Here is a 27,042-nt window from a genome sequence, read left to right as displayed (position 1 = left end):
TTGAAACTGTCCCATAGAACACATACAGGTTCTGCGTCTTTTCGTATGGCTGTTTCCCAAGATCCTTTTTTGCATACTGTTGCAACTGGGACATCAACACTTGTCTTATAGTATTAATAGTATTTAATAATAATAATAATAATAATAGGATTAGGATAGGAAACATAAGACAATGTTTTCTTGTAGGCTTCCATTAAAAAGCCTACAGTGAAATATAAACTCCGCTTAAAATCCCAAGAACATCCTCCGTATCTTATGCTATTCAATATAGGTCAGATTTTGAGCCTAAATTATGTGGCAGAATAATCTTATATCACAGCTGCGGAAAAAATAATTTGGGATAAAAAGGAATTAAAATCCTTCTTGCTGGCAAGCTCATCAAATAAGCTGAGGAATAAATGGGCATGGAAACCTAGCTAGGCTTGCTGCAAACAATTCTCTAGAACCCAAGATTGGATTTTAAAAAATAAATTTTGCTTTTCATTCTTTCCTTGTAAAAAGAGCGGTAGGATGTAAATCGTCCCACTGAGTCAGCGCAGGATGAAGCAGCAAGAAGCCAGCCTCCATAGCGTAGTGGGTTGCTAACTTCAAAGCTGAATTTAGCGGTTTGAGTGTTGCTGCTGTTAATGCTGGGGAGCTTTCATCTACATCTGACAAGCAAACTAGCTCACTGTGTGTGAGTACAGTGGGCATGTTGCTGTGTTTCAAGGAATCTGCCGCTAAAACAGATGGGTGGCACATCAGCGTGATTTCCACAAATAGCAGGGGCTGGGTACAACCCCGAGCAATCTTTGCTCCCTGTTTCCTGCAACGAGAGAATCCCCGCAGCGGGGGGGTGGAGGGGGCCTGAGCTTCGTTTCGGCTGAAGATGCTCCTAAGTCATACGCAGGGATGCTGTTTCGGAGAAAGGCTGGACTTGCACGGTGCTGCTGCACAGCAGCTTCCAGTTCTGGGCTGAAGCGCGCTCCAATCTTCATTTCTGCAAAACCCCCAGCCAAAAGGGAAGGCAGGTAGTTTTGCATTTACAGCAGCGTTATTGCACAAATGTAAAGCGTTACTCTGAACCTCCAATACCTAACTCACGCTCATTTTGCTCCTGGAGCCCCTGCTCTACCTTAAAGGAGGCCCTGGGCTGTCTGGATACATGTCTGAGCAGTCAGGGGTTGCTGGAATAAGGAGCTGGTCTGGAGCGGGCCAAGCTTGCAAGCCCTTTTTCCAATATTATGTGGGGAATAGAGTCACCAAAGTCACCAGGATTCTTCTGCATGCAAGAACTGCAGGATTTGGTCTAAGCATCTGATATGAGACAGCATTTTAAAGTACATATGTGGGCTGGGTGTTACATTTTTTGCAAAATCATGGCCCAAAATCAGGCAAAGATAAACAGGTCATGAATATATTTAGGCTGGGAACCAGAAGAACAGTCTTCCAGTTGGAGGAACTGCTAGTATTAAGATAGGGCACCAGAAATTTCTGTACCCTTTTTTCCAGCCTACGGAGGGAGTGGGTGAGGATCCAAGAGGCCTCACAGGGGACCAGGGTGGTCTCTGGAAGCTTGGGAGGGTGACGAGTAAGTGCAACGTGCACCCAGAGCTTACTGTTCCCTCTCTCCTGAGCAGGCTCTAATCCAAGGTCCTTATCCCAAGGATCCTATCACAGTTCACCCCTGTTAAATCCTCTCCTTAAATCAGCACACCCAGGGAGAGCAGCACTCTTTAGAGCTGAGCTTCACACTCACCACATCCATTTAAGGATCAGCCACCGTGTTTTTGGGACTACGCGCTTTCCTGAGCATGTCCTCCCCCTCCTATTTAATAAGTCTCAGAAAATGCCTGGAAGTACCGTTCCCTACATATCTTATGTATGTAAGAAATTATGAAACCCTTCCTAACTGCACTCACATGTTGGACCACTCCTGCTCTCCACTGGCACATCCATCCCCATCGCTCTCCTCCTGCATCCCAAACCCGCGAGCGAGGTGTGACTCAAGCTGTTGGCCCCACCGGTACATTAGCCGAGCAACCTGCACTGGTTTTAATCCACCTCCAGTCTGTTCCAGTTGGGAGTCCTGGTTTCTCTTGGCCACTGCTGGAGAGGAGTGGCCGTGGCCTCGGGATTCCCGGCTGCTCACCCGCGGCGCGTGACGCAATCCTCAGCTCTCGCTGCAGATTTCCAGTTACAGCAAAATAACATGCTGAGCCCCAGGAGGCAAATGCTGCCAACAGACCTCTGTGCTGATAACTGTGTGCCTTGGAAAATGACTCAGGCTCTCCTGCGTGACACAAAGTATTGAAAAAACAGGGAGCTGATTGATTTAATCATATAGCTCTGCACTCGGGAGGGCTGTGTGCTCGCTTCATGAAAAATGTATGTCGTGTTTACATGAGGATTCGTGAATGAATGAATCAAACCCACTCCCCTGAACCACGCGGCGCTGCACTACGTGCCGTTATTAATGGATCAATAATTTTCATGGGAGGATCTTGTAAAATGTGTTTTCTGGAGAGGTCCCACTGGAGACCAGCACATCTAGCAGCGAGTTTGGTAAGAGCACAGCCCTGCCAGAGAAAGAGCAGCAAGCCGTGATGCCCAAGGGATGTGGGAAGAACATGCACTTTGGCTCAAAAATTCCTACAATAAACTTTGCTCAAGTTAAAGGAGCAAAGGAACTCCCCAAATCTGTCCCTTCCAAGAACCACCACTGCATGCTGGACTTGCTGAAACCTATCCATGACTTCACAGCCTCCTTTCAAAAGCGTCATCCTTGCCCTTGTGCTCTGTTCTGGGCACCCGAGTTGTCCCTGTCCCCTCCGAGCTCCCAGCTGCGCACCGCAGAGCTGCACGTGAGGCTGCCCGGGTGCGGGCTCCCTTTTTCACACGTGCAGGGTGCATCTGACCTTGGGAAGGACCTACACAAAATGCCCAGCCCACTTAAATCCCCAAAACGGGACTTAAGCAAGACTTCAGTAGTGCCTGGAATGAGTTTTCCTGCGGTGAACTGAGGAGTGAAGCTGTGTTTCCAAAGCCAGCGCTATAAATGGGCATTACTTACTGATCAGATCTCAGTTAAAAGCGTTTCACTACAGAGAAGGTGGTGCTCAGCCTCAAAAAAAGGACGTGAATTAAGACACCTTTAAAATACCTATCGCCATAGAGGCAATACCACCGCAGAAGATCGTAAGAGGAAAGAATCTGGTGTGCATTTCTCTATTTTTGGTGCTTTTGGTTCCTGACTTGCAGCTGGCTGTGTCCCCAGCACAGTTCCCTTTTGCTTTGAGCTCGTTGGACTTCCTACTGTCCTGCGCAGCACCGTCTCCGTCACACGTGCAACAGAGGAACCTTTGTGCACTGGCGATTTTTTTTTCCCGAGATGGAGATTTTTACTCATGGGTAGACTTGCCCAAACTTACTTCTTATGAAATTTTACAAATCAGGACTAGCGAGTATCTGAAAATGGCAGTTTGCTGCTGAGTTTAGTGGGAGGCTGATGCACAGGGAGGATGAGGGGGGTCTGCAAGCTGAGAGCAGCTATCTGTGCTGTGAGAATGATTCAGCATCTACAGATGCTTAAGGATCAGCAAGCAAAAGAGTTGCAATAGTCTGTTACTGGAACTGTTTTGCATGACAGACAATGAGGGAGCCAGTCGTTGCTATTTCGGATGGACTAAAAGTGAACGGAAATACTTACACTGTGTGCAGTTTCAAATCCAGCCCCTGACCCGAGTGAACCCAAGCTGTGCACTGAGCCTGGTCCTCTGGGAAATCAGCTCACCAGCCCAGGCGTCCTACCTACATCGCGTCACTGGTGACATCAGAGCTATAATTTGTCTGAACAAAACAAACGGGAACTGCCAGCCTCCCAGAAGGACTAGTCTGTTCACGGGACAGCTTCTCTTCTGCTTTATTGCTCTGTGGGTTGTAACTCTAAGGGTAATTTCAGTGACTTTTGGGGATCATTGTGTAAAACGGTCCTTCTTGTGCTGAACGGAAATGTGGCAACAAAAGTGGTTTAACTCTGCAAAAAGCATAGATCGCTGGGTCTGGTACACAGATGCCCCTTGGAGTCATTAGCCAAACTCCAGTGAAGTTGTTAAGCGGCTGCTGTGCTCTCAGGAAAGGCAGGATCGGCCCCTCGGGCTGAGCGCTGCCCAGTGTGCTCCTGCAAACACGTTATCTTCAGCAGAACTGAACCTGCATACGGAAAATCTCTTGAGAAGCTCCGGGCTTCCTTGCAGGTCTCAGATTTCTTCCTTAGAGCAGAATAGTTCAAGTCTGAGGCTGCCTGCATATCACCAAATCAATACATACATGTATCTGTCAAGAATGACTTGAACAAGAGACTGACAGGCATAATTACAAGAATTAATGGACTTCAGCAATTATCTGTGTTTCTGCAACGTGTGTGGGGTGTAACAGCAAGGCAGGGGCTGGGTAGGAGCAGAGTTTCCAGGGCCAGATCAAGTGCAGCGTATAAAGTTTTATTTCATTTCAGCAGGTTGCTCGGATGAGCACTTTGCTCAGAGCTGAGAAAACTACTTTTTGTTTTTACAGTTACGGGATTGCCCTAACTATGAACTATGTGTCCCTGCCAGCCCCTCAAACACATCCTGCACAGCGATACGGGGCATCAGCTGAAAATGCCTGCTGGAAAAAGGCAAGAAGCAACATAAAAGAAAATAAAGGTCCAATAAATGAAGGTGAATTCTGTGGTGGTCTTGTGCAATGTGAGGAAAAGAATCTCTGTGGAAAAAAAAGAGATTGAAGAGTTCATTATTTTTGGCAGGACTTCTGCACGTTTTGCTTATCAAGGGATTGTCATAGGGAGAGGATTATTTTAAGTTGCATAAAAGTTCCCTCCCTCCTTCAGTTCTCCTGGTCCCAGGCTGCCTCCCTGCAGTCTGAGGGGCCTCTTTACGGGATTACATTTCAACTTCTTTTTTTTTTTTCTGGATGAGGTATTTTTAAAAGACAGATTTATCCAGTTCATCACGCGGGTTCCAGTGCTCCGGGTATTGCTGCCCCCTGCAAGTCAGTCTGAGCAAGGGACAGATGCAGTGCTGGCTGCCCGGGACCGAAAGGAGAAGGTGCCAGTTGTGGCCCTGATCCACTTTCCACGGCCGTGATCCGATGAACGCTTTGAGCTGGGATGAATCAGCCCTGCAACCCCACCAGCCCCCCAGCTGCCCATCCCCTCTTCGTGCCAGCGCCTGTGCGCTGTGTCCACGTCACAGCACTGAGATGCAAAATGAGAGATGGGCGTTACCTGGGCTGAGCTGATCCCCAGGAGAAGGTGCTGTGTAATTTGGGGTCTGCCTATCGGGTGGTCGTGCATTGAGAGCCCCAGGGTCCCTCCTGCGCTGCCCACCCGCCTTCCTCTGCTTCACCTGGACATGGGGCATCGCCAGCGCAGCTGGTCCTGGGGATGGAGGTGCTGCTTTCTCCGTTCGACCCATTACCACTTTATAACCTGGACATCTCAAGCATTTCTGAGCACAGACCTCCAGGACATTGATTCCCAGAATAGCCACTGCTAGTGGATAACTCACAAGCTGGGACTTTGCTCCTCGGCGCAGACCATGACTGAAGGGTTGAGCCCAGAGGATCTTCTCCTGCCGAGCACAGCCTCTACTGCATGGCTTTTTCGGGGGGAAGTGATTGCCACAGCAGTTCAAGTGAGATACAAATTCCTGCTGTGACCCCAACCTGTCAACCCTCGCTCTGTTTTTCGGGGTCTGGCCTGGTGTCAAGCAGAAGCTGCTTAGAGATGTGATTGAACGCAAGGAGGAAAAACCCATCAGCGAGGGACATGAACTCTGGCAAAGGGTTACAGTCCACCTGGGACGCGGTGAAGGTAGGAGCGCGTTAACCCACGTGCTCTGCACAAGATATAACACCCCGTCCTGCCCCGCTGCTCTGCCAAGGGTTATTTGGAGGCTGTGCTTCCACAGCCACCCTGCCGCTGATGAAGACACCCCGTGGCATCCAACGAGCTCTGCACAACCGTGGAGATGGAAGGAAGACGGGAGCTGTCTGAAGAATTTTTCAGCTCGGGAAGTTTAGCTGCTCTGAATTATTCTGGCAGCAACTGTCCCGGCGGGACCCCCCCACACCCTCCCTGCTCCTTCCCTGCTCCCGGAGCTGGCGGGGCCCCCCCAGTCCCCTTCCCCTGGCTCCACAGCCCGGGGCAGACCCTGTGGTGCCCCCCCCGGGGGCTGAACAGCATCCCCCCCACCCTGGGAGCAGCCCGGCCCGCAACACCGACTGGACCCGCCACCCGCAACCGTTCCCGCGGGGCTGAGCCCGAAACATCCACCCCCAACCCAGCCTGGCTCCTGGTGCAATGTCATGGCTGCAGGGATCCTCGCGGCAGCCCTTCTCATCCCATCCCCGGCTAGAGAGCCCAGTCACTTGATGCTGAAGGAAAACTTGCCCATGCTTAACACATCAGAAAAAATTGTTTACGAACAGTTTATCCATGTGAAAACAAGCTCCCAGCAATCCTGCCAAGGTCAGTGTGAACTGCAGAGCTGGCGCTCTGCTGTGAGCCGCAGCTGGGTCTCACACACCTGCCTTTTCCAGGCGCGCAGGACACCTTGGGGAGAAGGAGCACACGAGCCCTCCCTTCCCATGCTCTTCTCCCTGCGCTCTCCAGGGACATGTCCCACCTGCCCACCCATGTGCTTGCTCCTCACTTAACTAGAAAAGAAAACCATGGGCTTTCTCCAGCTCAAACGAGATCCACACATGTATGAAACCTGGGTAGGGATTTAATCAATGCAGGTTTGTGCATGGGGCCCTGCGATGTTCGGCTTGGTCACCACGCTTCAGCCAGCCGCCGGGACGTCGTACATGGGGAGCGGGTTCCGGGTAGTCCGTTCTCCTTGCATGAAATCCCAGGGAAGAACATGGTCCTGATCCAGGGTGAGCACTGCAAAGAGGGCGTCTCCTCTTCCTCACACCAGTCTGCTACGGCACAGGGCTGGGGGTCACTGAATGCGCTGCTCCACCAGCAGTGATCTGGCTGCTCCAGGTATCACCTGCACGGCTCTTCCTTGCCCAGCCTCTCCCAGGGCACCGCGTGAGGATTTTCAGGGTGCTCTACTCATTAATGTGTCCTTACGAATTCCCTACCGCCCAGCACGGCAGGAGGAGCTGCTCTCCCAGCGTGGGTGGGATGCTGAGGTCTCCGAGCCCTCTCCTTTGGTCTGCAGCATCTGTGACGCTTCTCATCCTGCCCTGCTGTTAGCTCTCCTTGGAGGTATCATTGTGGGAAGCGGAGCAGTTCTCTGGTTCCTTCACGATCCCTGCTGAGCACTGCTCCACTTTGACTTTCTTTCTTCCTCTCATTGACTTCTTAGCTCCTGTAAACAGCAAGATGACCACAGGAGTTAACTACAGAGTAATGGATTTACATGTACGAGGTCAGCATGGCCTCATCCCAAAATAGGGACAGCGCGGGAAGAAGCAAAACTCCGCAAAGGAAAGATGAAGAGAAACCTCTCTCATACGTGAGATGCATGGGTGCCTGGGGGAGGCTGTTGTGACCCTGGCAACAGAAACAAGATGTGAAGCAGAAATAGGCAGAGAACCACCTGAGGCAGGAGTGTGCCTGAGAGGGTACCCAGACCAGCGGGATGCATTTCTTGGATTTCTCCCCCTCCCAGTGTGGTACATGGCACACACCACATGCTGAGAGAGGGGTTATGCCCCTCCATCACCCCATTCCTGCCACAGGGGCATCCAGCCCTCACTTGGGACATGCACATCCAGTCCCGGAGGGTTGGATGGTGTCCGCCGTGGGGAGCACAGGGCAGCTCCCTCCCCATTGCTCTGAGCAGCTGGTTTTGTAGAGCAAATCCTCTTCTGGTTAAAAAAAAAAATCCTCACTGCATAAAAAACTGGCTGGGTGGCTGAGCCCAGAGAGTTGTGGTGAGTAGAGTTAAATCCAGTTGGCAGCCAGTCACAAGCGGAGTCCCCCAGGGCTCAGTTTTGGGACCGGTCTTGTTTAATATATTTACCGATGATCTCGATGAGGGGATCGAGTGCTCCCTCAGCAAGTTTGCAGATGACACCAAGTTGGGCAGGAGTGTTGGTCTGCTGGAGGGTCGGAAGGCTCTGCAGAGGGATCTGGACAGGCTGGATCGATGGGCCCAGGCCAATTGTATGAGGTTCAACAAGGCCAAGTGCCGGGTCCTGCACTTGGGTCACAACAACCCCAGGCAACGCTACAGACTTGGGGACGAGTGGCTGGAAAGCTCCCCCACAGAAAAGGACCTGGGGGTGTTGGTCAACAGTCGGCTGAAGATGAGCCAGCAGTGTGCCCAGGTGGCCAAGAAGGCCAACGCCATCCTGGCCTGTGTCAGAAATGGTGTGGGCAGCAGGAGCAGGGAGGGGATCGTGCCCCTGTACTCGGCGCTGGTGAGGCCGCACCTCGAATCCTGTGTTCAGTTTTGGGCCCCTCACTCCAAGAAAGACATTGAGGTGCTGGAGCGTGTCCAGAGAAGGGCGACGGAGCTGGTGAGGGGTCTGGAGCACAAGTCTGATGAGGAGCGGCTGAGGGAACTGGGGTTGTTCAGTCTGGAGAAGAGGAGGCTGAGGGGAGACCTCATCGCTCTCTACAACTGCCTGAAAGGGGGTTGTGGTGAGGGGGATGTTGGTCTCTTCTCCCAAGTGACAAGCGACAGGACAAGAGGAAATGGCCTCAAGTTGCACCAGGGGAGGTTCAGGCTGGATCTTAGGAAAAATGTCTTTCCTGAGAGAGCGGTGAAGCACTGGCAGAGGCTGCCCAGGGAGGTGGTGGAGTCACCATCCCTGGAGGTGTTCAAGAATGTGTGGACGTGGCACTGCGGGACATGGTTCAGTGGGCATGGTGGGGTTGGGGTGGTGGTTGGACTTGGTAATCTTACAGGTCTTTTCCAACCTTAATGATTCTGTGGTTCTGTGATCCTTACTCAGCTGCGGTGGTGTCCCCCGAGCAAACAGGCACCTCCGAAGGTCAGGCACAGAGCAAGGGGCAGTGCTTGCCTGTTAAACAAGCTCCCTTCATGCTTAAGCAACAGCCCTCTCTACATTTATAATGGGGTCAACACTTCCATGTCTTTACTGACAGTACAAAGGGGGTTAGTAGCAGGGTATTTCTGACAGAACGCTTTTTAAGGCTTGACAGGCACGCTGTCCTACCCTTGCCCTTATCAGGAGCAGTTTTCTGCTTATTCACCTCTAGGAAACAGGGGTACAACACATTCCTCCGTCAGCAGGGAAACCTCCACAGCCACACTGGAAGATCAACAGACTTGGCAGAAACCTTTCTCTGAATGTCAATAACTCACCCCTGGGAATTTGGCCTTCTCCAATCACCACCTCCCCGACCGGCTAAGCAAACACGAGGGACTTAGCCCTGTTAGCTTAGGTGCTCGGGAGTGCTCTCCTGGCCACCCTGCCCAGGCTCCCCTGGCTAACCATTAGCGGGGGCTCCCCTGCCTGGAGACACAACCGTTGCCAAAACACGGTGCAGCATGTCTTATTGCAGGGAAACTAAAGACTCCACTGTATCACCTTGGGCAAACATTTGTTTGCAGCATGGCATGCACTCAGCGGAGGAGCACCCTCCTCTCCGCTGCAGGGAGTGCAGTTGGTGCCCTCGGGTGTTTCTTACAGGAGCCCCTTGGGAAGCAACAGAAGTTGTAGCCCTTAGCTGATGCCAGAAGGAATTCCTCCTCCCTACCTTTTGTCCAGGGATCCTGTCCTCTTTTTCTCTTCTTCTGCAGTACATGAGCTTTGTCTTTGGTGCAAAAATATTTCCCTTCAGCCTGCGCTTCTTGTAGGATGTCATCTTCATACGGGGCAGCAACCTACACCAATAACAAGAGCAGTCAGTCTACAAACTACCCTGCTTTCCCAGGGAGCTGATGGCCCAGCGGCATTGCTGGGGACCTTTGTGACTATTGCTATGGAGTGGTGACAAACGCTGTTGTTCGTAAACCCTCTTGACTAGCCGGAAAGAGTGATAACTCTATCCTTCAGCAACAAGTTGGGTAACAGTGTGGGAATGGGGTTTGGCACCTCATGTAGGAAGAGCCATCACCTCCCAGAGTGAGCTCGGGCGGGGACAACGCGTCTTATGCCTCTCGGACCCGGCAGCCTAAGCTGATGGCTGAGGAGAGCAAACACACCTCGCTGTCTGTCGTGTCTGGCTCATCAGATTCCTGCTTCCCAGACTCAGCGTCATCGTCATCTAAGGAAACACAAAAGGAAGGGGTTTTTTGGCTGGCGGGGGGCCCGACAAGCTCCCGAGCAGATGCAGAGCTAATGTCCCAGGCTCTGAGAGCCATCGAGGCAGAATACAGATTCAGCAACAAACTGTGTTGCAAAGCAGAGGCACTGCGAGCTACGTGGCTTGAAATTAATGTTTATGGGAGATCCAACAGGACTCTGCTGGGGAACCAGCTCCCAATAAAGCTCTATCTGTAGGACTTTGCTATCCCAAGGCTCCCAGCACTGCCCCAAAGTCTGTGGCCACGTGCAGGTCGGGAAGCTGAGGGGTATTTCAAACACCAGACTGCGCCTGCCCGTTTGAGACCCAGGTGGGGAGAAATGTGTCTGGGTAAAGAGGCCGAAATGCACGATCGTCAGGTTTGCTGCTGGTGCCGGTTGGTGGCTCTCGGCCAGTTTGCTGCTGGTGCCGAGTTGCAGAGGAAGGAAAGGTGGGAGAGCTGCTTTCCTGCCCAGCAAAAGGATTTTGCTGCACACAGGCCCCCAGGCTACGCAACCCCAGACACGTATCTGCACGCACCAGACACGCACCCGAACTTTGCACAGAGCGAGGCTGCCCGGACCAGGGACCGAGCCTTGCCAGCGGTAGCATCACCCTGTCTGCACCCACAGCAGCACACCCGTGCTGGCCGTCGAGGGGCAGAAAGGGCTGGGGATGGAGCTGTGCCCTCTTCTGAGGGGCAGGGGCATTCCAGGACCTCAATACTTCTTGCTCCTGACACCCAGGTCTTGTCAGAGGGGGACTGTCAGCAGGGCAGCCCCCCTTGCTGCCCCTGCCCAGGTGGGAGAGCAGACAGTGCTGCTTTCAGGCACTCCTAGAGCCCTGTAGACTGATCCCATCCTCATTTTATCCTTCTGCAGGTTAAGGTTCACTAGAAAGTGCAGAAGTATTTGTGTATTGTTTCCTAGGCTTTGTGTCAACCTTAAGGTGAGAACTGAAGAAAGTCCTGTATTCCCACACCCAGAATGTAATCAGCTGAAATTCTTCTGCTATGATGATATCTCCTTAGCATGTAAATCACAGAGGACTCCCCTTTTTTTTTTTTTTCCACCGTGCAAAATCCTGCTCCGGAGAGTGTTCCCAAACCGCTCCGACACGCCCAGACCAACTAATCCAGGCGAGCTCAACTTTCTGGCCGAGCCAGTAAGGCTGGTACCAAGCAGCTCTCGGCAGACGTGCTTCCCGCTCCGCTCCCCATGGCTGCTGCCTCCCACCCGCCGGGCAAACCTGGCACCCATGTCCCGTGCCGGTCGGCCAGGGAGAAAGAACCGCGTGTCCCCAGACTAAGGGCACTGCTGGTTTTGGGAATGGAAAGGGCTTTTAGGAGAAATGGAGCAGGGAAAGGGAGGAGAGCACCCTGTCCTACCTGGTGCAGGTTCCAGCATCCCTTGCTCCATGCTCAACCCTACGTGCTGTACCAGCACGGGGCACGCTTTGGAGCAAAGGGGCACAGACAGGGATGGTTTTTCCACTGCTAGTTCTGCAAACCTCTTGCTGGGGTGACTTCTGAGCTTCTGCTTCCCTGAGAGGGGCAGGTAATGCTGGAGCAGCAATGTTGTCTTGTCGTGGCTCACAGTGGAGGGGGTTTTGTGAATGGGTCGGTGCTAAACTGACCTCTTTAGCTCCTGGAGAACTCTGTGCCACCCAGCAGCCGAGTGCAGGGTGCTCTGCATGGGGTGCAAGGGCACCCCACGGGTGGCTCCTGCTCTGGGCTGGCCAGAGATACTGGGCTTTTCTCCAGAACAGCCGGGGTTACTTTCTCCCTATAGATACTGAGCCTGGATTTTGCGCATCCCTAGGGTTGAAAATTGAGCCCTCAAGGACAGAAATGTGAAACCTGAATTTCCCCTGATGGTCCAAACGAGCTGAGAGCCAGGAGTACCTGGGTCCCTGGAAGGGTTTCCCGTCCTGGTTAGCTACTGCTTCGGTCGGCGGGGATTGCAGGTGTGTGCAGAGCCCAGCACAGAGAGCTCCCGGCTGTACCTTCACCAAAACGCACCTTTTGCTCTTGCTTTCTCAAATGTCATGTTTGCCTCGGGCTTTTTACCTGCTTCTCCCTTCAGTGCACTGACAGCCGGTCTCACCCCAGTCTCTGGAAGGGCCTCCGTGTCGCTCGGTGTGGAGTTGTTTGCCGGATGTGCCCGTGCGAGCGCGAGCTGTAGGATACAGGGAGCACAAATGCTGCTTTCGCCAGGCAGGGGGAAAGGGCCGTCCCCAGCCCCTACGTGATGACTGTGACCCCTGTGGGGATGAGCATCGCAGAGGTGTTTCTATGCACTGGTGGTGTGTTGCAGGGGGGCCCAGCACACCTCCTGCACCAATCTGTGGGACGGGGCTGTCCTTGGACCTGCCTGTCCTTGGACCTGGATGGAAACCCCATGGGCACCGGAGGGGAGGGGAGGTGGGGAACGAGAGCCAGGGCTGAGTGGCTGTGGCTTTGCCATGTGCAAATATGTCCTCGTAGGCTTCACATGCAGCAAAGCCATCCTCCCATGGGACATTAATGGTGGTCATAATGCTGCTAGCATCAGGGTCGGACACCCTGGGGAAGGGAAGGGGCCACGGTTGATGCTAACGTGAGCTGTACTCACCACAGCTGCATCCTCCTCCTCCTCCTCCTCCTCCTCGACAGCACCAGGCAGTGCCTGGGTGGCATTGGGACAGTGGTAGGGAAAGCGCAAGTCGTCCCGCTCTGCCCCATGTCTCCCGCAGGGGCCGTGGGCTGCTGGCACAGCGGGGTTCTCCCTGAGGCTCGGCCGTGGGCTGCCAGCCCCCCGCGGCTCCCAGCGGTTGTGCCAGCCTGTTTCCCTGCCACGGCCGGAGTCTGACAGATCCAGCGGCGCGTCTGCACCATCGTCCCTTGCGGCCTTCACCTTTTCTCGGAGCTCGGAGCTGTCCCGGCTCAGCCAAAGCTCCTTCTCTTCCTTCCCATCTGCAGCATCCTCCAGGAAGGACCTTTCCTCCTTGCATCCTGGTGTGATGCTCGGCCATGGGGAGAGGGGCCGCTCCTTGGGTGCAGGCTTTGGGTCTCCATCTGCCCGCTGGCCTGGCTGGCACTGCTGCATGAGGAAATGCTGCAGCCGCTCCCTGTGCTTGAGGAGGTGCAGCTTCTCCTCCAGGTGCTGATCCCTCACATACACCATGGCAGCAGGGAGCTTCAGCAAGGCTGCACGATCTTCCCAGGCATCACGCGACCGTGTCCTGCCATCAGCATCTTTGGCCCTGAGCAAATGGCTGGAGAAGCTACCGCCATCCCGGTCGGCCGAGGTACAGTTGCTCGCCAGCCCCAGCTGGTGCAGAGAAAGGTGCTTGTGGAGGAGGCAGAGCTGTTCTCTCCGGGTGGTCAGTTTTAGGTTTTCGTAGGATGGAGCAACCTTGGAGTCCGGTTTGCTTGCTGTTAAATAACTAAAAGAAGCAGGAAAAAAATAACCATGTTAATTAGAGAATTTTCCTGTGATTTCCCAGCTCCTGCAGATGATGTGCATGGTCTCTCCTGTCCTTTCCATGTCCTGTTGCAGCTCTTGGCCTGTTCACCATGGTTCCTTCGGGCGCTGTGCTGGGGAGGAGGGTCCCGGTGGCTGTGGGGGTCAGGCAGCCGGCAGCGGGTCTCCGCACTGTGCACACCGCAGGAAGCCATCACCATCCCACCATCCAACAGCGCTCTCCTGTCCCTGGGCCACGGCAGCTCCAGGCAGGGCATTGAGCAAGTGGGGGATGCAGTGACCGCTCATGTCAGCACTGCTGCCGAGAAGTCACTTCTCAAACCATGCCTTACAGCCAGAAGCATCCTAACTACTCCCCATTGGGCTTTCTTAGCGCCTTGGTGGGCCTGAAGACCTCCAGGACGGAGGAACAGCACACCCTCCCTTAATCTCACTCAATGGGAGATTTTTACAGCCACGCTAAGACGGTTGGTATGGTGCATGAGCCTGCCCTGCAAACTGAGTCCCTGCTATCGCTGGTTATTTGGCAGCTTCTGAGTGTGCGAGCTTTTCCCGGGAATGCTCCCCAGATCTACTCCCACTCTGGGAAATTCGCTGTCTCTACAGGTGAACTCACTGGCTTTGCTCAGCTCTCTGCGCTTCTGAAATCAATGGGGAGGATAATCCCCAGGGAAGTGCTGAGCCCTGCAGAAAAGCCCATTAGAATAGATAAGGAGGAGCAGGGATTGCTGCCTGCCATGAGGCAAGTCCTTCTCCTCCCAGCTGGAGCTGGGGGCACCTGGTTTGCTTTATGGGTCTGTCTGATGAAGCTGGAGTAACGAGAGGCTGATCTCATCGTGCTGGATTCCAGCAATTTTTTTGCTGGTGTAAACTGGGAGACCCCCCCCCCCAAGAGAGGGAGAAGTCTGGAGGAGAAGGTGGGCAGATGCAGTGAATACCGGCCATCTCATCGCAGTCTGCCCCATGGGACAGCTGCAACAGGCCATGGATCAGGCCCACACCGCAACCCATGAGCAGGTAACTCACGCCTCAAGGCTGGGGCTGTGCTCGCGCTCCGGTGGGAGAGGAGTTTTCCTTGCTGGTGGGGACACTGCTGCCCCCGAAGGACTTTTCTCCAGGAGGCAGGGTCTGGAGCCGGGTCTCACCAGGGCAATGGTTCCATGCAGCTGGTTGGCGATCCTCTGGGATGCCTGCAGCAGAGGGGAGAAAGTCCGTTCTGCCGTGCACCCCAGGCAGCGCATGGCTAAGGGGAGCCCCGCCGAGCAGAGAGGAAGCTCTTCACCCATGTGAGCAAGACAGACAGCTCCTAAGTGCTCTGTTTGACATGATTCTGGTCAAGAGCTCAACCATATTTTTATTGGTTTTCCCAGGAAATTTCCCCTTCGTGTATTCTCACGGGATCTACAGCACTCTTTATTTTCTGGTTGCACTGATTTGTAGCCCAAGAGGTCTTGTGTCTCCTCTCAAGTCAAGCCATGATTCAGTGGCTTGACCCTGCAAATTCCCTGACCCCTAGTCAGGCCACTAGACTTTATTCATGCAAGCTCCTGGTGTGCACTAATTTGATGGGTGTATTTCCAGCGGAGTACCTGGCTGTGAGGCCAGGACATCATCATCTCCATCTGCTGTCATGAAAGACTCACCACGTGTTCTGACTTGACTTTTCCCTGCCCATCTGCAGATGTCACCATCCCTTCCTGCGATCCCTATTAATTATCTTCACAGCCTGCCTGCAGCCTTACCAAAACCCCTTTTCACCTGCCCTTTCAAGTTTTCTGTGGTGTTCAGGTAAGCCAAAGCTGTGCCAAAACAGAAGCATCTATGTGGGTGTGTATGTGGGCTGGAGTTCCCACGACCCGGAACAGGGCTCCAGGTCCTGCAGTCTCATCTCCCAGTGCCCAATATCACCATATCACTCAGCATCCCTCGGCTGACACACACTCTCTGTGTTTTAAAGGCATGGCAGGCTTGCATCAATGCACAAAATGGCAACCACTGAATGCCAGGCCCTCTGAAAATACCAGTATTCATTATGCTGCAGATGGAGAGACATCTGTGATGCTCTTGGGCAGGGCTGCTGTGGTGTATTTGTTCTCAGTACCCACAACTCCCACAGTTTACATGTCCTCCTGGCTTTTCCATCATTCATAGTGCTCCAACTTCTTGCTCGCCCGGAAAATGGAGACCTGACTCTATAACTCAGAATAAGCTGCACTGAAATGTAGCTCAGCACAATCTCCCGAGGTCCTTCACTCCTCAGACCTTTCCCCAGCAAGACATCTGGGAGAGGCACCAGAGCGATGGGCAGAGGACTCAAGGATGCTAGACATGTCATCGTGGAGGATAAACACAGGAGCAAACAAAGATGTGCATGCTCACAGCGGGGAGAGGAGCCTGTGCCAAACTCCAAATGCTTTGCTTGCAGTGAGTGGCAATTTCTGCGGAGACGATGCATCTAACATTTGCTAAGTGTCCTCTTTGGCTCTGGCAATCACAAACTGCCCAAGTCCGGCTAATTATTTTACCCCCTAAGTGCCTTCTGCTCATTCTCTATACTAGTCCACCCCCTTTGATCCAGCTCAAATGATCACAGTGGTGGGGAGAAGGCCTGAGGACATCAGGCTGCCTCTGGCAACTCACCATTTCTGCGAGGCTGACTTCTTGCAGGACAGGGCTCGGGGAAGTTCTGCTGCTTGGAGAGCTTGTCTGTCTTGCAGGCTTTTCTGCAAAAAAAGACGCAACCAGCCACCGTGACGGTCCCACAGAGCTGTTGCAGGCTGCCCTGCCGCGTGCTGGAGTCTCGCAGGCTCCCGAGCACGCCGCTGGCTGGCACCAACCACCTCCTATTGAGGATTTTGAGCCAAAATTTCTGTCTGTCTCAAGCCACCACCTGATTGAATGTATGCTCCATTGCATATGAGGGTGGCAGCAAGGCAACGACATGGTCTCCACATGAAATGGGTGGCGGGTCCACACCTGCACAGCACTCATCTTACAGTAAGGGCACCCAAGCACTCTTTTGCTCTAGCGCAGAGCAATGTGTTTCTCCCTTGACATGCAGTTTCCCCCCCAGCAGCTATTCTGGCCATGGCAGTGTCCATCTGAGCTGCCAATAGCTTGGTCTTTGCTCTCCAGACCCTTTCCCAGAGCAGCTTTGCACCACAGCTCAAGTCACTCTTCCCATCCCCAGGTCCCCTGAGGGTGGCGGGAGCCAGCAGCACCCACCTTCTCCCAGCTCGAGGCCTGGCACGTCGTGGTGGGCTGCTTCTGCTCCCCTGTGAGCTCCTTTCTCGCTGCCGGCATTCCTGCTTGCTGGGGACAGTAAAGGCAAGGGGGAGCTGGGAGTGGAGCTGCTTTCTCTGGAGGTGACTCCTGGGTGCTTTGTCCTGTCCCTGTTGAAAGGAGAAAGACAGGAATGAATGAGAAGTGGTAGAAGAAGGAAATCACCAGTTTGAGAGCCACTGTGCTGGGAGCTCTGAGTTATAGAGGCTGATATATAAATATTTATATACACATGTATGTGGATATACCGGATCCTCAGACTCATCTCCTTCCATTGCAGCTTATCGCTAGCTCAGCTGCAGTCTGGAGCATGGGACAGAGCCAGGACAACAGCTCAAGGTCTGATTTCCCCACCTGGCCGTGGGTAACGTTGCAGGAAGCCACGACGTTGGGTAAGCCAAAACCCAACTGCGGCTATTGCAAAAGGTCTGTGAGAATCTGTATGTCCCTGGCTGGGCTTTCAGCCTGATGTAGGGGTGGATTCAGCATGGGGATGTGGCGGCTGTCACCCTTCACCATATCGAGCTGGTGGGGATGATGCTCTTGGTCACTACGAGGGAGGCAATGTGAATCTTGGTTATGTCATGGATCACGTCCTGGCTGGACCCTGGTGCCAAGACATGGGTGTTTGGCTGGAAATCTTCCTATCCAGCAGCCCAGGGAAGAGCAGAAAAGCAGAAAAGGAGAACTCGGTGCTCAGCAAACCCAGCCCAACCTACAGCTCCAAAACTCCTCAGGCCTTGGGAAGAATCAGGGAGTAAAAGCAATAGTTTCTCTTTAAGTGGATGGTGCTTCTGTGTTCCAAACAAAACACATTTCTAAACTAATCCCTCTGTGCTAATTCCTCTGGACCTTAAACCCTTGAGGAATGAGCTGATTTGTATATATTGGCCAGCCTGGCAGGTTACTTGGCTTTCAGCACAGCGCTTTGCTGGGATATGAACCTGTTGGTGCAGATCGCTTCTCCCTCCCAACCCTGGCTCAGTCCCTTGCATGTCGCTCTCCTTTCCCCAAAACACAGCCTGCTTCCTGCAGACCCTCTCTGGCTGCTGCAGGAGGGGAGCTTGTGCCATGGAAAATCTACGGAAGCCCAGGCTGAGGTCCATGGCCAAGGCGAGCAGCCCAGGGCTTTGCTTCCCCTGAATCCCGTGGTGGGGTGTTGAATACCCTTGTTCCCCAAAAACTGAACCCTTGGATGCAGGTGAACAGGGGAGTGAGCAAAGGTCAACAAGAACTTAGAGACCATTACGGGTGTTTCAGTGTCTAATATCTACAGGAATCCATAGGAATTAGATGCTAAAATACCCCTGAGGATACCGCGGTCTGGACGTAGCCCTGCTCAGCTGCAGGGATGCCTCTGTTCTTACCAACACCCCTCGTAATGAATGAAACCCAGGAAAGCACTTACTCCAGGTTCTGGAGCCTCTTCAGTTCTTCCTTGAGAGTTTTGTTCTCTTCCCTCAGGCGGTTCGTCTCGTTAGCTGCAGAGACACGAGTTGTGCTGTGGATTCAGGCACTGCAAGCAGAGCGCTGATGCTCCTCACAGCTTGCTGGGTGCACGGGAGAGGAGGAAGGAACGGCACCAGGTTTCGGAGGGATGCCAAATTTCCTTCCTTCTCTGAAAACACCCTGGGGACTAAGCGATAAAAGGGAGCAACTTTCCAACCTAGGTTTGGTCAGGATTGGGTCTGCTTGCAGCCCATCCAGCTTGAGGGGAGAGCGTGACGCAGACGGGGCAGTGGCTGCAGGACAGTGGGACTCTGATGAGCGGGTGCTGTGTTAGAGGGAGGGCTGGGGGCCTCAGGGGGGATCAGGTGAAGGCTGGGGGGAGCTGTGAGCACCCAGCAGCCGGGCGCCGCAGCGAGGAGGCAGCGAGTGAGAGCAGGCAGGCTCCCAGGCGGGGTGGGCTGCCGCCTTGGCTGGCTCCTGCTCAAAAGCTACGCTCAGGGAGCAACGGTGTAACAGGGGAGATAAAGCAAGGGCTGCTGGCACCTCTCCGTCCCTCCTAATTCCTTATCTCCTTTATCCCCATGACCCTCCCTGGGCCAGCCAGATCCCCAGAGAAAATCACCCTGAGCCTGAGCGGTGCTGGGAGCTCTGCCAAAGGCTCGGGAGAAGATCCATCACACGTGTTGCCTGATTTCCATTTACCCGTGCCGAGCTGCTGCTGTGACTTTCTTGTCTTTGCCAGAGTGTTGCTTCTGCAGCGCTAAATGCGACTTTTTTCCAGGCAGCTGACATGGCCTGGCCAGCCCCGGGCTGCTCTCGGCATGAGCATCTCTCATTTTTCTGGAGGTAAGGAGGGCTGCAACCCTCCAGCTCCGCTGCTTTGTGCAAGTGGTTACCTCTGCTTGAGGGAGATGTGGGCTGCCATCCACAGTCCTGGTCAGATCTGGTTTTTCAAGGCCCCCATACTTGCATTGGCTGCCTCCCTTCTCCCCATCCCCAAACCCCTCCTGGGTGCCCGGTCAGCGCGGGGGGCTCATGTGCAAATATCTGGGAGAGGCATTAACGGAGCAAAGACCCAGCCAGCCAAAGCCAAGCTTACAGCAGGCAGCAGTACGTACTGAGGATGAAGATGTGCTGCAGGCTCTGGAAATGGGAGGTCTCATACTCATTCTGCTTCTTTTTCGCCAGCTCCTGGGTGACCATGCATCTGTCACAGAGACCCGCTCGCAGCCTGGAGGAAAACCCCCGGCCGACAGCTTGTTACCACACGGTTCCCATAGGGAAAATAAGCTCCTGCCCTCTCCACAGAGAAGCGTGAGCACCCAGCCCATCACCCAGAATTGATGAGAGGGGTTATCACCTCTGCAGCCCAGCCCCAGCCCCAGCCCTTCCACCCCCCCCCGGATCCAGTCCCGCCACCGTCAACTTAGGAAAGCTCCTCTGTGCTTGCCCGGGCTCCCCCAGCTCTCCCAGCAGCCGAGTGTGAGCGAAAAAGAGGTTCATGTGCTACAGCCCACTCCTGGGAAGAGAGCAAACCCCAAACTCTCCCCCTAGGAGGGTGTACTCGCTGCCACCGAACAGCACCCTATTGAAAAATAAAGCTTACCTATTTTCCAACACCTTTACATTTTCTTTAAGGACCTTCTGTTGTTCTCTTAATTGGTGATTTTTAGCAAACAACTCTTCAATTCTCTGAGCATCACTAATTGAAGACACAGAATAAAGAAAAGAGATTTACTAGATTTCTCCCCAAAATCCATGCCTTTGTCTGCAGTGCCCTGTCAAGGGGAAGGATTTCTGTCCTGAGCCCGCCGTTCTGCTCACACCGGTATGGCTTGTGTGGCAGGAGGGGAAACAAATGTGTTTGAGCCCAGACGCTGCCCTGCGACACCCGCCCTTGGAATTAGCAGCTTGTTTCATCCCGTTTTATTGCTTCCCAGGAGAGCAAGTGCCTGCCGGCACGAGCATCACTTGCCAGTGGGAAGGTAAACTGGAGGTGGGCTGGGCTCACCCCAAGCCCTGCCTGTGCTGGGGACTTGCATGGTGAAAAAGTCACCAAAAGGTTTCAATTTGGCAGAGCCGGAAAGGTGAACTGTGCTGTCTAAGTCAGACAGCCTCAGAGGAGTGCCCGGGAGGTCTGAAAATGAAGTGGCGTAACCTCTCCTCCGCCCCCCGTCCCGCCACAGCGTGGGTAGAGCAGACGTGGTGTTGCTCACCGGCACTTCTCTGTCGTCAGCTCCGTCAGCTTGCTTTGCAGACCTGGAATAATTAACAGAGATGGAGAGGTGGGTATTTATTGCCAATTGCCCGGCACTTAGGAAACAAAATGCAATGATGGAACTTCAGGAGGGTGCCTGGCTTTGCAGAAACCTCATCAATTTACAAATGTTATTTCCAAGAAAGAATAACACATTGCCTGTGTTAAACATTATCACAGTTTAATATAGCTGGAAAAGTTGTACAAAATGTGAGCGCTTTTTGTACTTCCACTATTTAATGAGTCCGCATTTCCCCCCCACCCCCAAAAAGTCTGTTTTCATTTTGTTTCTACTTATTTCTCGTTACAGCACGCATTTCCCAGGTGGGCAGTATTTTATAACTCTCAGGGCTGCAAAGCATCTTGGAGGATATTTACAGCTCAGCAAGAACGGCTTTCGTTGATGGATCTGCAGACATTACATCTTGTCAAATCCATTTTATGCAAAGTAGATGTAAACATGTGGTTTAAATTGCTCAAGAGTTTCCTCTAACTCTCACATGGCTTGAAATTACACAAGAGAAGAATGAATTCATAAGCCAGAATCCTCCAAAAGCGCTGTTGTTTTGTTTGTAATATTGATACTGGGAATTATTCTAATAGGAAAACAATTGGATTTGGCGTTTGGTTGCTTAACCTAATGGTTCTTTTTTTAATAATGTATGACCCAAGGAATAATTTATTCCCTAGAGGAATAAACTATCTAACCTGACTCAAAGGTTTTCTTTAACAGAGCCTCATAGTCCTGCTGCTTCAGCCTTACAGATTATTGCATCTTTCCACTTTCCCTTTGATCCCTCAGTATCCAAATATACTCCAATCCACGTCGCTCAGAGAAGATGCCCAGCGGGTGTGCATGTCACTGCTGCAAACCTCCCAGTTCAGCTTTATCATCGGCCACAGCAGCAGGAGCAGGAAAAGAGCCAAATCCCCCATGTTTAATGCTTGGAGCAAGTGGGATTCCCGCAGGTGGGATATCTCCAGGGATATCGGATGCAGAAATGCCCTCTCTCTCCCACTCCTCCTCATCGTCCGAGAAGTTATTGATTTTCTCCATCAGGATAAGATGGATAAATCATATCAAGGTGCCATCGGATGGTGTGGTCCCCTGAGGGCCAGGCTGTGACCCTGCGTCCCCATCTGTCCCCGTGAGTTGTCCTTGCTGAGCCCTAATTCCCAAAGCTCCCTAATCCACACCCGCTCCTCCTTCCTTCGGGTTATTTCAAACCAAACAGATCAAGGTGGCATCACAAAGAAATGGACCTCCGCTAATTTTTACTAAGGCTTCTCGTGTCTCCTTACCTTGGACCTCTTTCTCATGGATTTCCTTGAGCTTATTCAGGAACTCTGCAAAACTCTCCGTGGTCATGTTCAGGGCTGTGCCGCACGCCGGGCTGCTTGCAGCGCGAGGATGTCCTTTCGTTTCAAATTATTCAGGTTTCAGCCTAAAATAGAAACAAAAAGTCCAATAAAAGAGAAGTGTCTTGTGTACGTGGTGTTCCGGAAAGTCTTAGAAACAGGACAAAACCCAAACTTAGAAAGTGAAATCATTTGCTAAACCACGGACATGCACACAGCAGCAGGCTCATCCGGGGAGGCATTTTCAGACCTGTCCGCCCTGCCTCAGCCCCAGGCTGGGGGCACGGGCAAAGCAGGGAGCGATGGCTCGGAAAATGGAAGAACTGAAAGCCCAGCTGAAAAATCAGGCTTTTCCTCTACTTTTTGAGTTGATTAAACTGCATTTCTCTGGGATGACGTGGGGCAGGGCATCCCCTTGAGGAAGGGAGTGCAGGGCTCGTGATGGGACCTCATTGCTGGGGACTGATGGTGGGAAAACTCGCAGCAGTTTTGGTGCTCGAGCCTGATAGACCCATCTCCTGCTGTGTCCTGAGATGCTCCTGTGCACCCCTCCACCCTTTGGCACCATGCACAGCTTCTATGGAGGCAACGCGTACCACCCAGCCACCCTGCTGTCATCGCCCAGGCTCCCTGCGTGGCCTCTCTGAACCCTTGGGAGACACCAAACTGAGTGTTATTCACCCCATTTTACAGAGAAACCTGGAGAGTGATGCGCAGAGCCGAGCCCTGCAGGAAGCCTGGCGGGTGCAGAGCGGGTGTAGGCACAGCACCCATGGGGCTGGAGGTAAGCTGGGGCACCCCGGGGTGTGCTGGCTGCCCCCAGCCCCTCCGTACTGGGAGCAGTGTCCCAGCTCCTGCCTCAGGCTCAGGTCTCTGCTCAGCCTGCCCCTGCCTCAGTTTCCCCATTGATGTTACGGGGTTATTAATGCTCCATCATGCTGAGTGCCATCACTTAGTGCTGGCAGTAGTGTTCTATAATCCCCGAGAACAGATAAAGTGCTCTGCTTTCCAAAAAACCCTTGCTTTTTCCTTTTTTGGTTGAAAACTCCCCCAAAAAACAGGAGAGGTGGAGAACAGCCCATGACACCCCCAGCTCAGTAAGCTGGGAAAGGCAGGAAGTAAACAAACAGCCTGAAAGTAAAATCTATGTTTTTTAAGAGTTTTGCCCTAATTTTAAGACTTTTGCCCTAATCCCAGTGATCATAAATTTTGAAATTACTAGCAGGAATGGAAAGCAGCAACTCTGGAGATGAGAAAGCTCATTACATCAGTGATGACCTCATTCCTGATGGGTGCTGATGTTGGGATAAACTCTTTCCTTTCCATCAGCCAAAGCCTCGGGGAGTCTCAGATCCCCCGGCATAGCTGTGGGCCCAGGTCCCTCCTGGACCATGGTGGTACCGGGGAGGAGCGTGTGTCCGAGCATCCATGCAGAGCATCGTGGAGGGTCCCCTGGGGTTTGGGCAAGAGGGGTGTGCAACCTCCCTGCCCCCCTGAGCAGGACAGCAAAGCCCTGCCCTCCCCAGGGTGTCCTCCAGGACCACCAAAACCATGCTGGGAGAAGAGGGACTTCCACGTGAGGGCATTCAGCACCGCCACATGGGAGCTTCTCCCCTAAAAGTCACGCCGGGTTACTGAGTCACTGTCAGTAATCCCGATCCCAACAAAGCACCTGGGCACTCAGCCTTCAACCATGCAGAGGTGACCAGGGAGAAAATCTCCTCTCCGTGGTTCGAAGGTGAAAGGCCGGGTGGGACCCGGGTTTTGCAGCCCCACGGCGGCATGGGGAGGATTCTGCTGTGCTCCGGCACGCTCCCAGCCCGGCTCCCTGCCGGCAGCCCGCCTGTGCCTTTATCTGCATGCAGAGCAGAGGTGTGCCGGATCGTCTGCATATGCAAGATGTGGGCACACAGAGCTGGAAGAAGAAACTTTCCCCTAAAGCGTCTGATTTTCAAAAGAAATTAGGCACGCGCCGGCAAGAACAATCAGCGAGCTCGGCTTGTGTTCTCTTAGCACGCTTGGATCAGCAAAACAGCTTCCTTGCCTTCTGAGCAAACAAGCAGAGATCTCGCTGTCTGGAGAAACAATTAAAAAAAATATTCATTGCTCCCACTTCCCTGGGCAGAACCCACCCTTTCCCAGGGCTGGGAGATCTCTCCCAGCAAGTAAAAGCCACCTGAGGCACGGTGCGGCTTGTTGCGGCTCGCGCAGCTTGGGATCGGCTGCCGTGAAATGGGATTAGGAACCAATCTCTGCTGCTCAGCCCCAAGAGCCATAGCTGAATAACGAGCCACGGGAAATAATAACCGGATCTACTCCAAAAAAGAAAAAACCCAAACCCCTGATGTTAACGGGAAGCACTTCCCGGCATTGCTGAGTCCTGAATTCGACTCTGCCCTGGGCAAAGCACCTCCCCAGGGCCGAAGGGATGTTGTGAGACACACCACAGGGCTGAAACCCTGAGTGCCGGCTGGGAAGGTTTTGAAGTGCTCAGGCACTAATTCCCATTGCATTCCCCAGTGCTGCAAACTGGGAAGGGATTGCAACTGGGAGCAGAGCTGGCGGCAGCTGCGTGAGCTCCCTACGATGCTCGCTGTTGCTGGATCAGCCCCTGCCCACCTTGGTGCTGCCCTCTCCCCAAGGCTGGGGTCTCGGAGGGCTGAGCAGCACTTGGCACTTTGGGCCATGGTGCTCCAGCTGGGCCATCCCAGGAAGGTGACATCCAGGCTGGGACTCGTGCCAGCCCGCGGTTCAGGAAGGCAGGGCTGGGCTTGGATGTGGTGGGAGGCGGCGGGCGCAGGGGCAGCCCAGGTCCCCAGTGCCGGATCCGGATCCCTGCTGCTGTGAGTCAGCGCTGCGGGCAGAGCCCAGCAGATCAGGATTTGGGGTTGGGGTGTGGGCAGCAGCTTTGCCTTCCGTGCACGGCTGTGGCTGCGGTGCCACCAGCGTTGGGGCTCGCTCCTGGTTTTCTTTTCCTCAGAGCCCCCAGGTCAGCGGGGATCTGCGACCTGCTGATCTGATCAGCGGGGAAAAGCTATTGCCATTTTCGGTGCTTTTTGAGACGGCAGCATTCGTCCCTGCCTGCAGACGGGATTGCCACTCTGCGGCAAACCTGGCAAGGACTTTGGGTCTCTGGTCTGTGCACACACGGTTACAGAGATGTTGCATGAGCATTCCCCCCCCCCATATCTGTACCCAGGATTCGGCTTTTTGCTGCAGCAGAGCAACCCCGCAGACAGCCCAGGCTCTCCGAGGGGTTTGGCTTTGCTCCCTTCTCGCCCGGTGTGGACTGGCTAAGGCGTGAAGCCACAGACCCCTGTTCCTCCGCCCCACTTGAGAGGATTTATTGAGGGAGATTTATTGATGAAGACCAGACCACAGAGTCCCTCAGTGTGGAGCTCGCTCCCTGAGACAGGGATTTCATTTACAGCCCTGAGCCCTTTCCAGAGCTGTCACTGTAATATACACCCGGCGGGGCCGGATGCAGCCCCGCAGCGGGGCCGGGAGCAGCCCTTTGGCGTGCCAGCGGGGCCGGACGTATTTCAAAGTGACAGGTGCTCTCTGCAAACAGAGCCCCAGTGTCGGGGACCAAAGGCAAACTCCTCATCCAGCCCCTAAATCTGGTGTGTTTGGAAAGCCCCAGCCCCTGAGGCAGGGCAGTTGCTGACGGCTGTGGATTTGCTCACCTGCTCTCCGCATCCCCCGATGCTCAGCTCAGAGCGGGACACGGGGTCCAGGTTGGGGCACGGGGTCCCCGGCACGTCGGCTCTCACGCACGGGGCTGGGACAGCCGCCGGCATCGCCTGGGTACCGATGGCATTGCTCCTCGGGGCGGGATGCTCCTGACCGCGGCTGTGGAAAGCAAAAGCAGCAGGGAGGTTATTTCCTATCCCATGCCAGGGGGCTTGGGAAGGGACTGACTCGGACTGCTGGCTGGGACAGCACAGCCATCCCCCTTCCCCGGTCCCTGGGGAGTTTCTGGCCTCTCGTTACCATTCCCAGTGCTGCTGGCCATGCTTGCATCCAGCCACAGCACATCCTCACCCTCAGCACTGCTTCCTTTCAGAAGAATAAAGCAGCTCATTAGCTAAACAAGCTTAAGACGTTAAAAAAAAAATAAAAATGGCAGGACTCTGAAGTTCTGATGCTGTCGGATCAGCGGAGCTTAATGGATTTACAACCAGATATTTCCCCATTAGCAGCACTGGAGTTGTTCTGCTTCAGGCTGGATTTATGTAATATACCTTTCGCTGGGTGATTGCCGGGCAGGGCTGCTTTCACCAGCCAAACTTTCTTTTCTTGGCTACCCTACTATGTTCCTGGTCTAATTTTAGAATTATAAATTAAATTTATACCCAGAAAAGCTGCCTGATCACTCATGGAAAATCTGCAGTGCCAGGAGTATTTTGCAGGCCAGCATGAAGCTGATCAGTTTTGCTGATGTACTGTGCACTTGGCAGATCGGAGAGTGTTTTGTGTGTGTTGTGGGCTTTTTTTGCTGGCCATTTATTTGTTTGTATGACTTAATGCGGCACAGGCTGTCCCAAAATGGAGCCCAGCACTTGCTCTCCACCGCGCTGGTGTTGCACCCGGGTGTTAGATAGGGGCTGGCAGATTGCAAAATTACCCCCCAACGGGTGAGACAGGAGGAGCAGCTTTGGCTCTCGCCTCGCCAGGGAGGAGGATAAGGTGCCTTCCTCCACCTCGCACAACCCGAAAATCCTCCCCGAAGCAGGGCAGCCGCTCTGTGCTGCTCTGCCAGCCTGGGGGCTGGTTTGAGGAGCCCTCGCTGCCCCTGGGTTGCCTCTGCTGACTTAGGATGGGGATCCCACCCAGGCAGTGCGGAGCCGTAGTGGGGCTACGAGCTGTCTTGATGGCCCTTTGGGTTTGCTGGAGACTGGTGTTGGTCACAGCCCCCTGAACAAGCTAAACAGGACCAGCAGCACCAGGGAGATGCTGTCCCTGCTCACGTGTGTGCT

At 53.6% G+C, this 27,042-nt stretch overlaps 1 protein-coding gene across 1 annotated transcript; it reads right to left on the bottom strand.

Annotated features, from left to right (window-relative positions):
- Window positions 1–7,242: 7,242 nt before the first annotated feature.
- RBBP8NL (RBBP8 N-terminal like) lies at window positions 7,243–22,073 on the bottom strand. Its single transcript, XM_059827359.1, has 13 exons — window positions 22,007–22,073; window positions 20,664–20,706; window positions 20,054–20,149; window positions 19,566–19,678; window positions 18,407–18,479; window positions 16,942–17,108; window positions 16,357–16,439; window positions 14,743–14,906; window positions 12,865–13,678; window positions 12,273–12,429; window positions 10,173–10,234; window positions 9,725–9,851; window positions 7,243–7,361 (listed from the first exon to the last, which is right to left on the bottom strand). Exons 1-13 carry the CDS (start codon window positions 22,071–22,073, stop codon window positions 7,243–7,245), a joined length of 2,085 nt encoding a protein of 694 aa, XP_059683342.1.
- Window positions 22,074–27,042: the final 4,969 nt, after the last annotated feature.

Source organism: Gavia stellata, chromosome 20, assembly GCF_030936135.1.
Source record: "Gavia stellata isolate bGavSte3 chromosome 20, bGavSte3.hap2, whole genome shotgun sequence".
NCBI classification, from domain to species: domain Eukaryota; kingdom Metazoa; phylum Chordata; class Aves; order Gaviiformes; family Gaviidae; genus Gavia; species Gavia stellata.
This window is presented reverse-complemented; position numbering and strand designations above follow the sequence as displayed.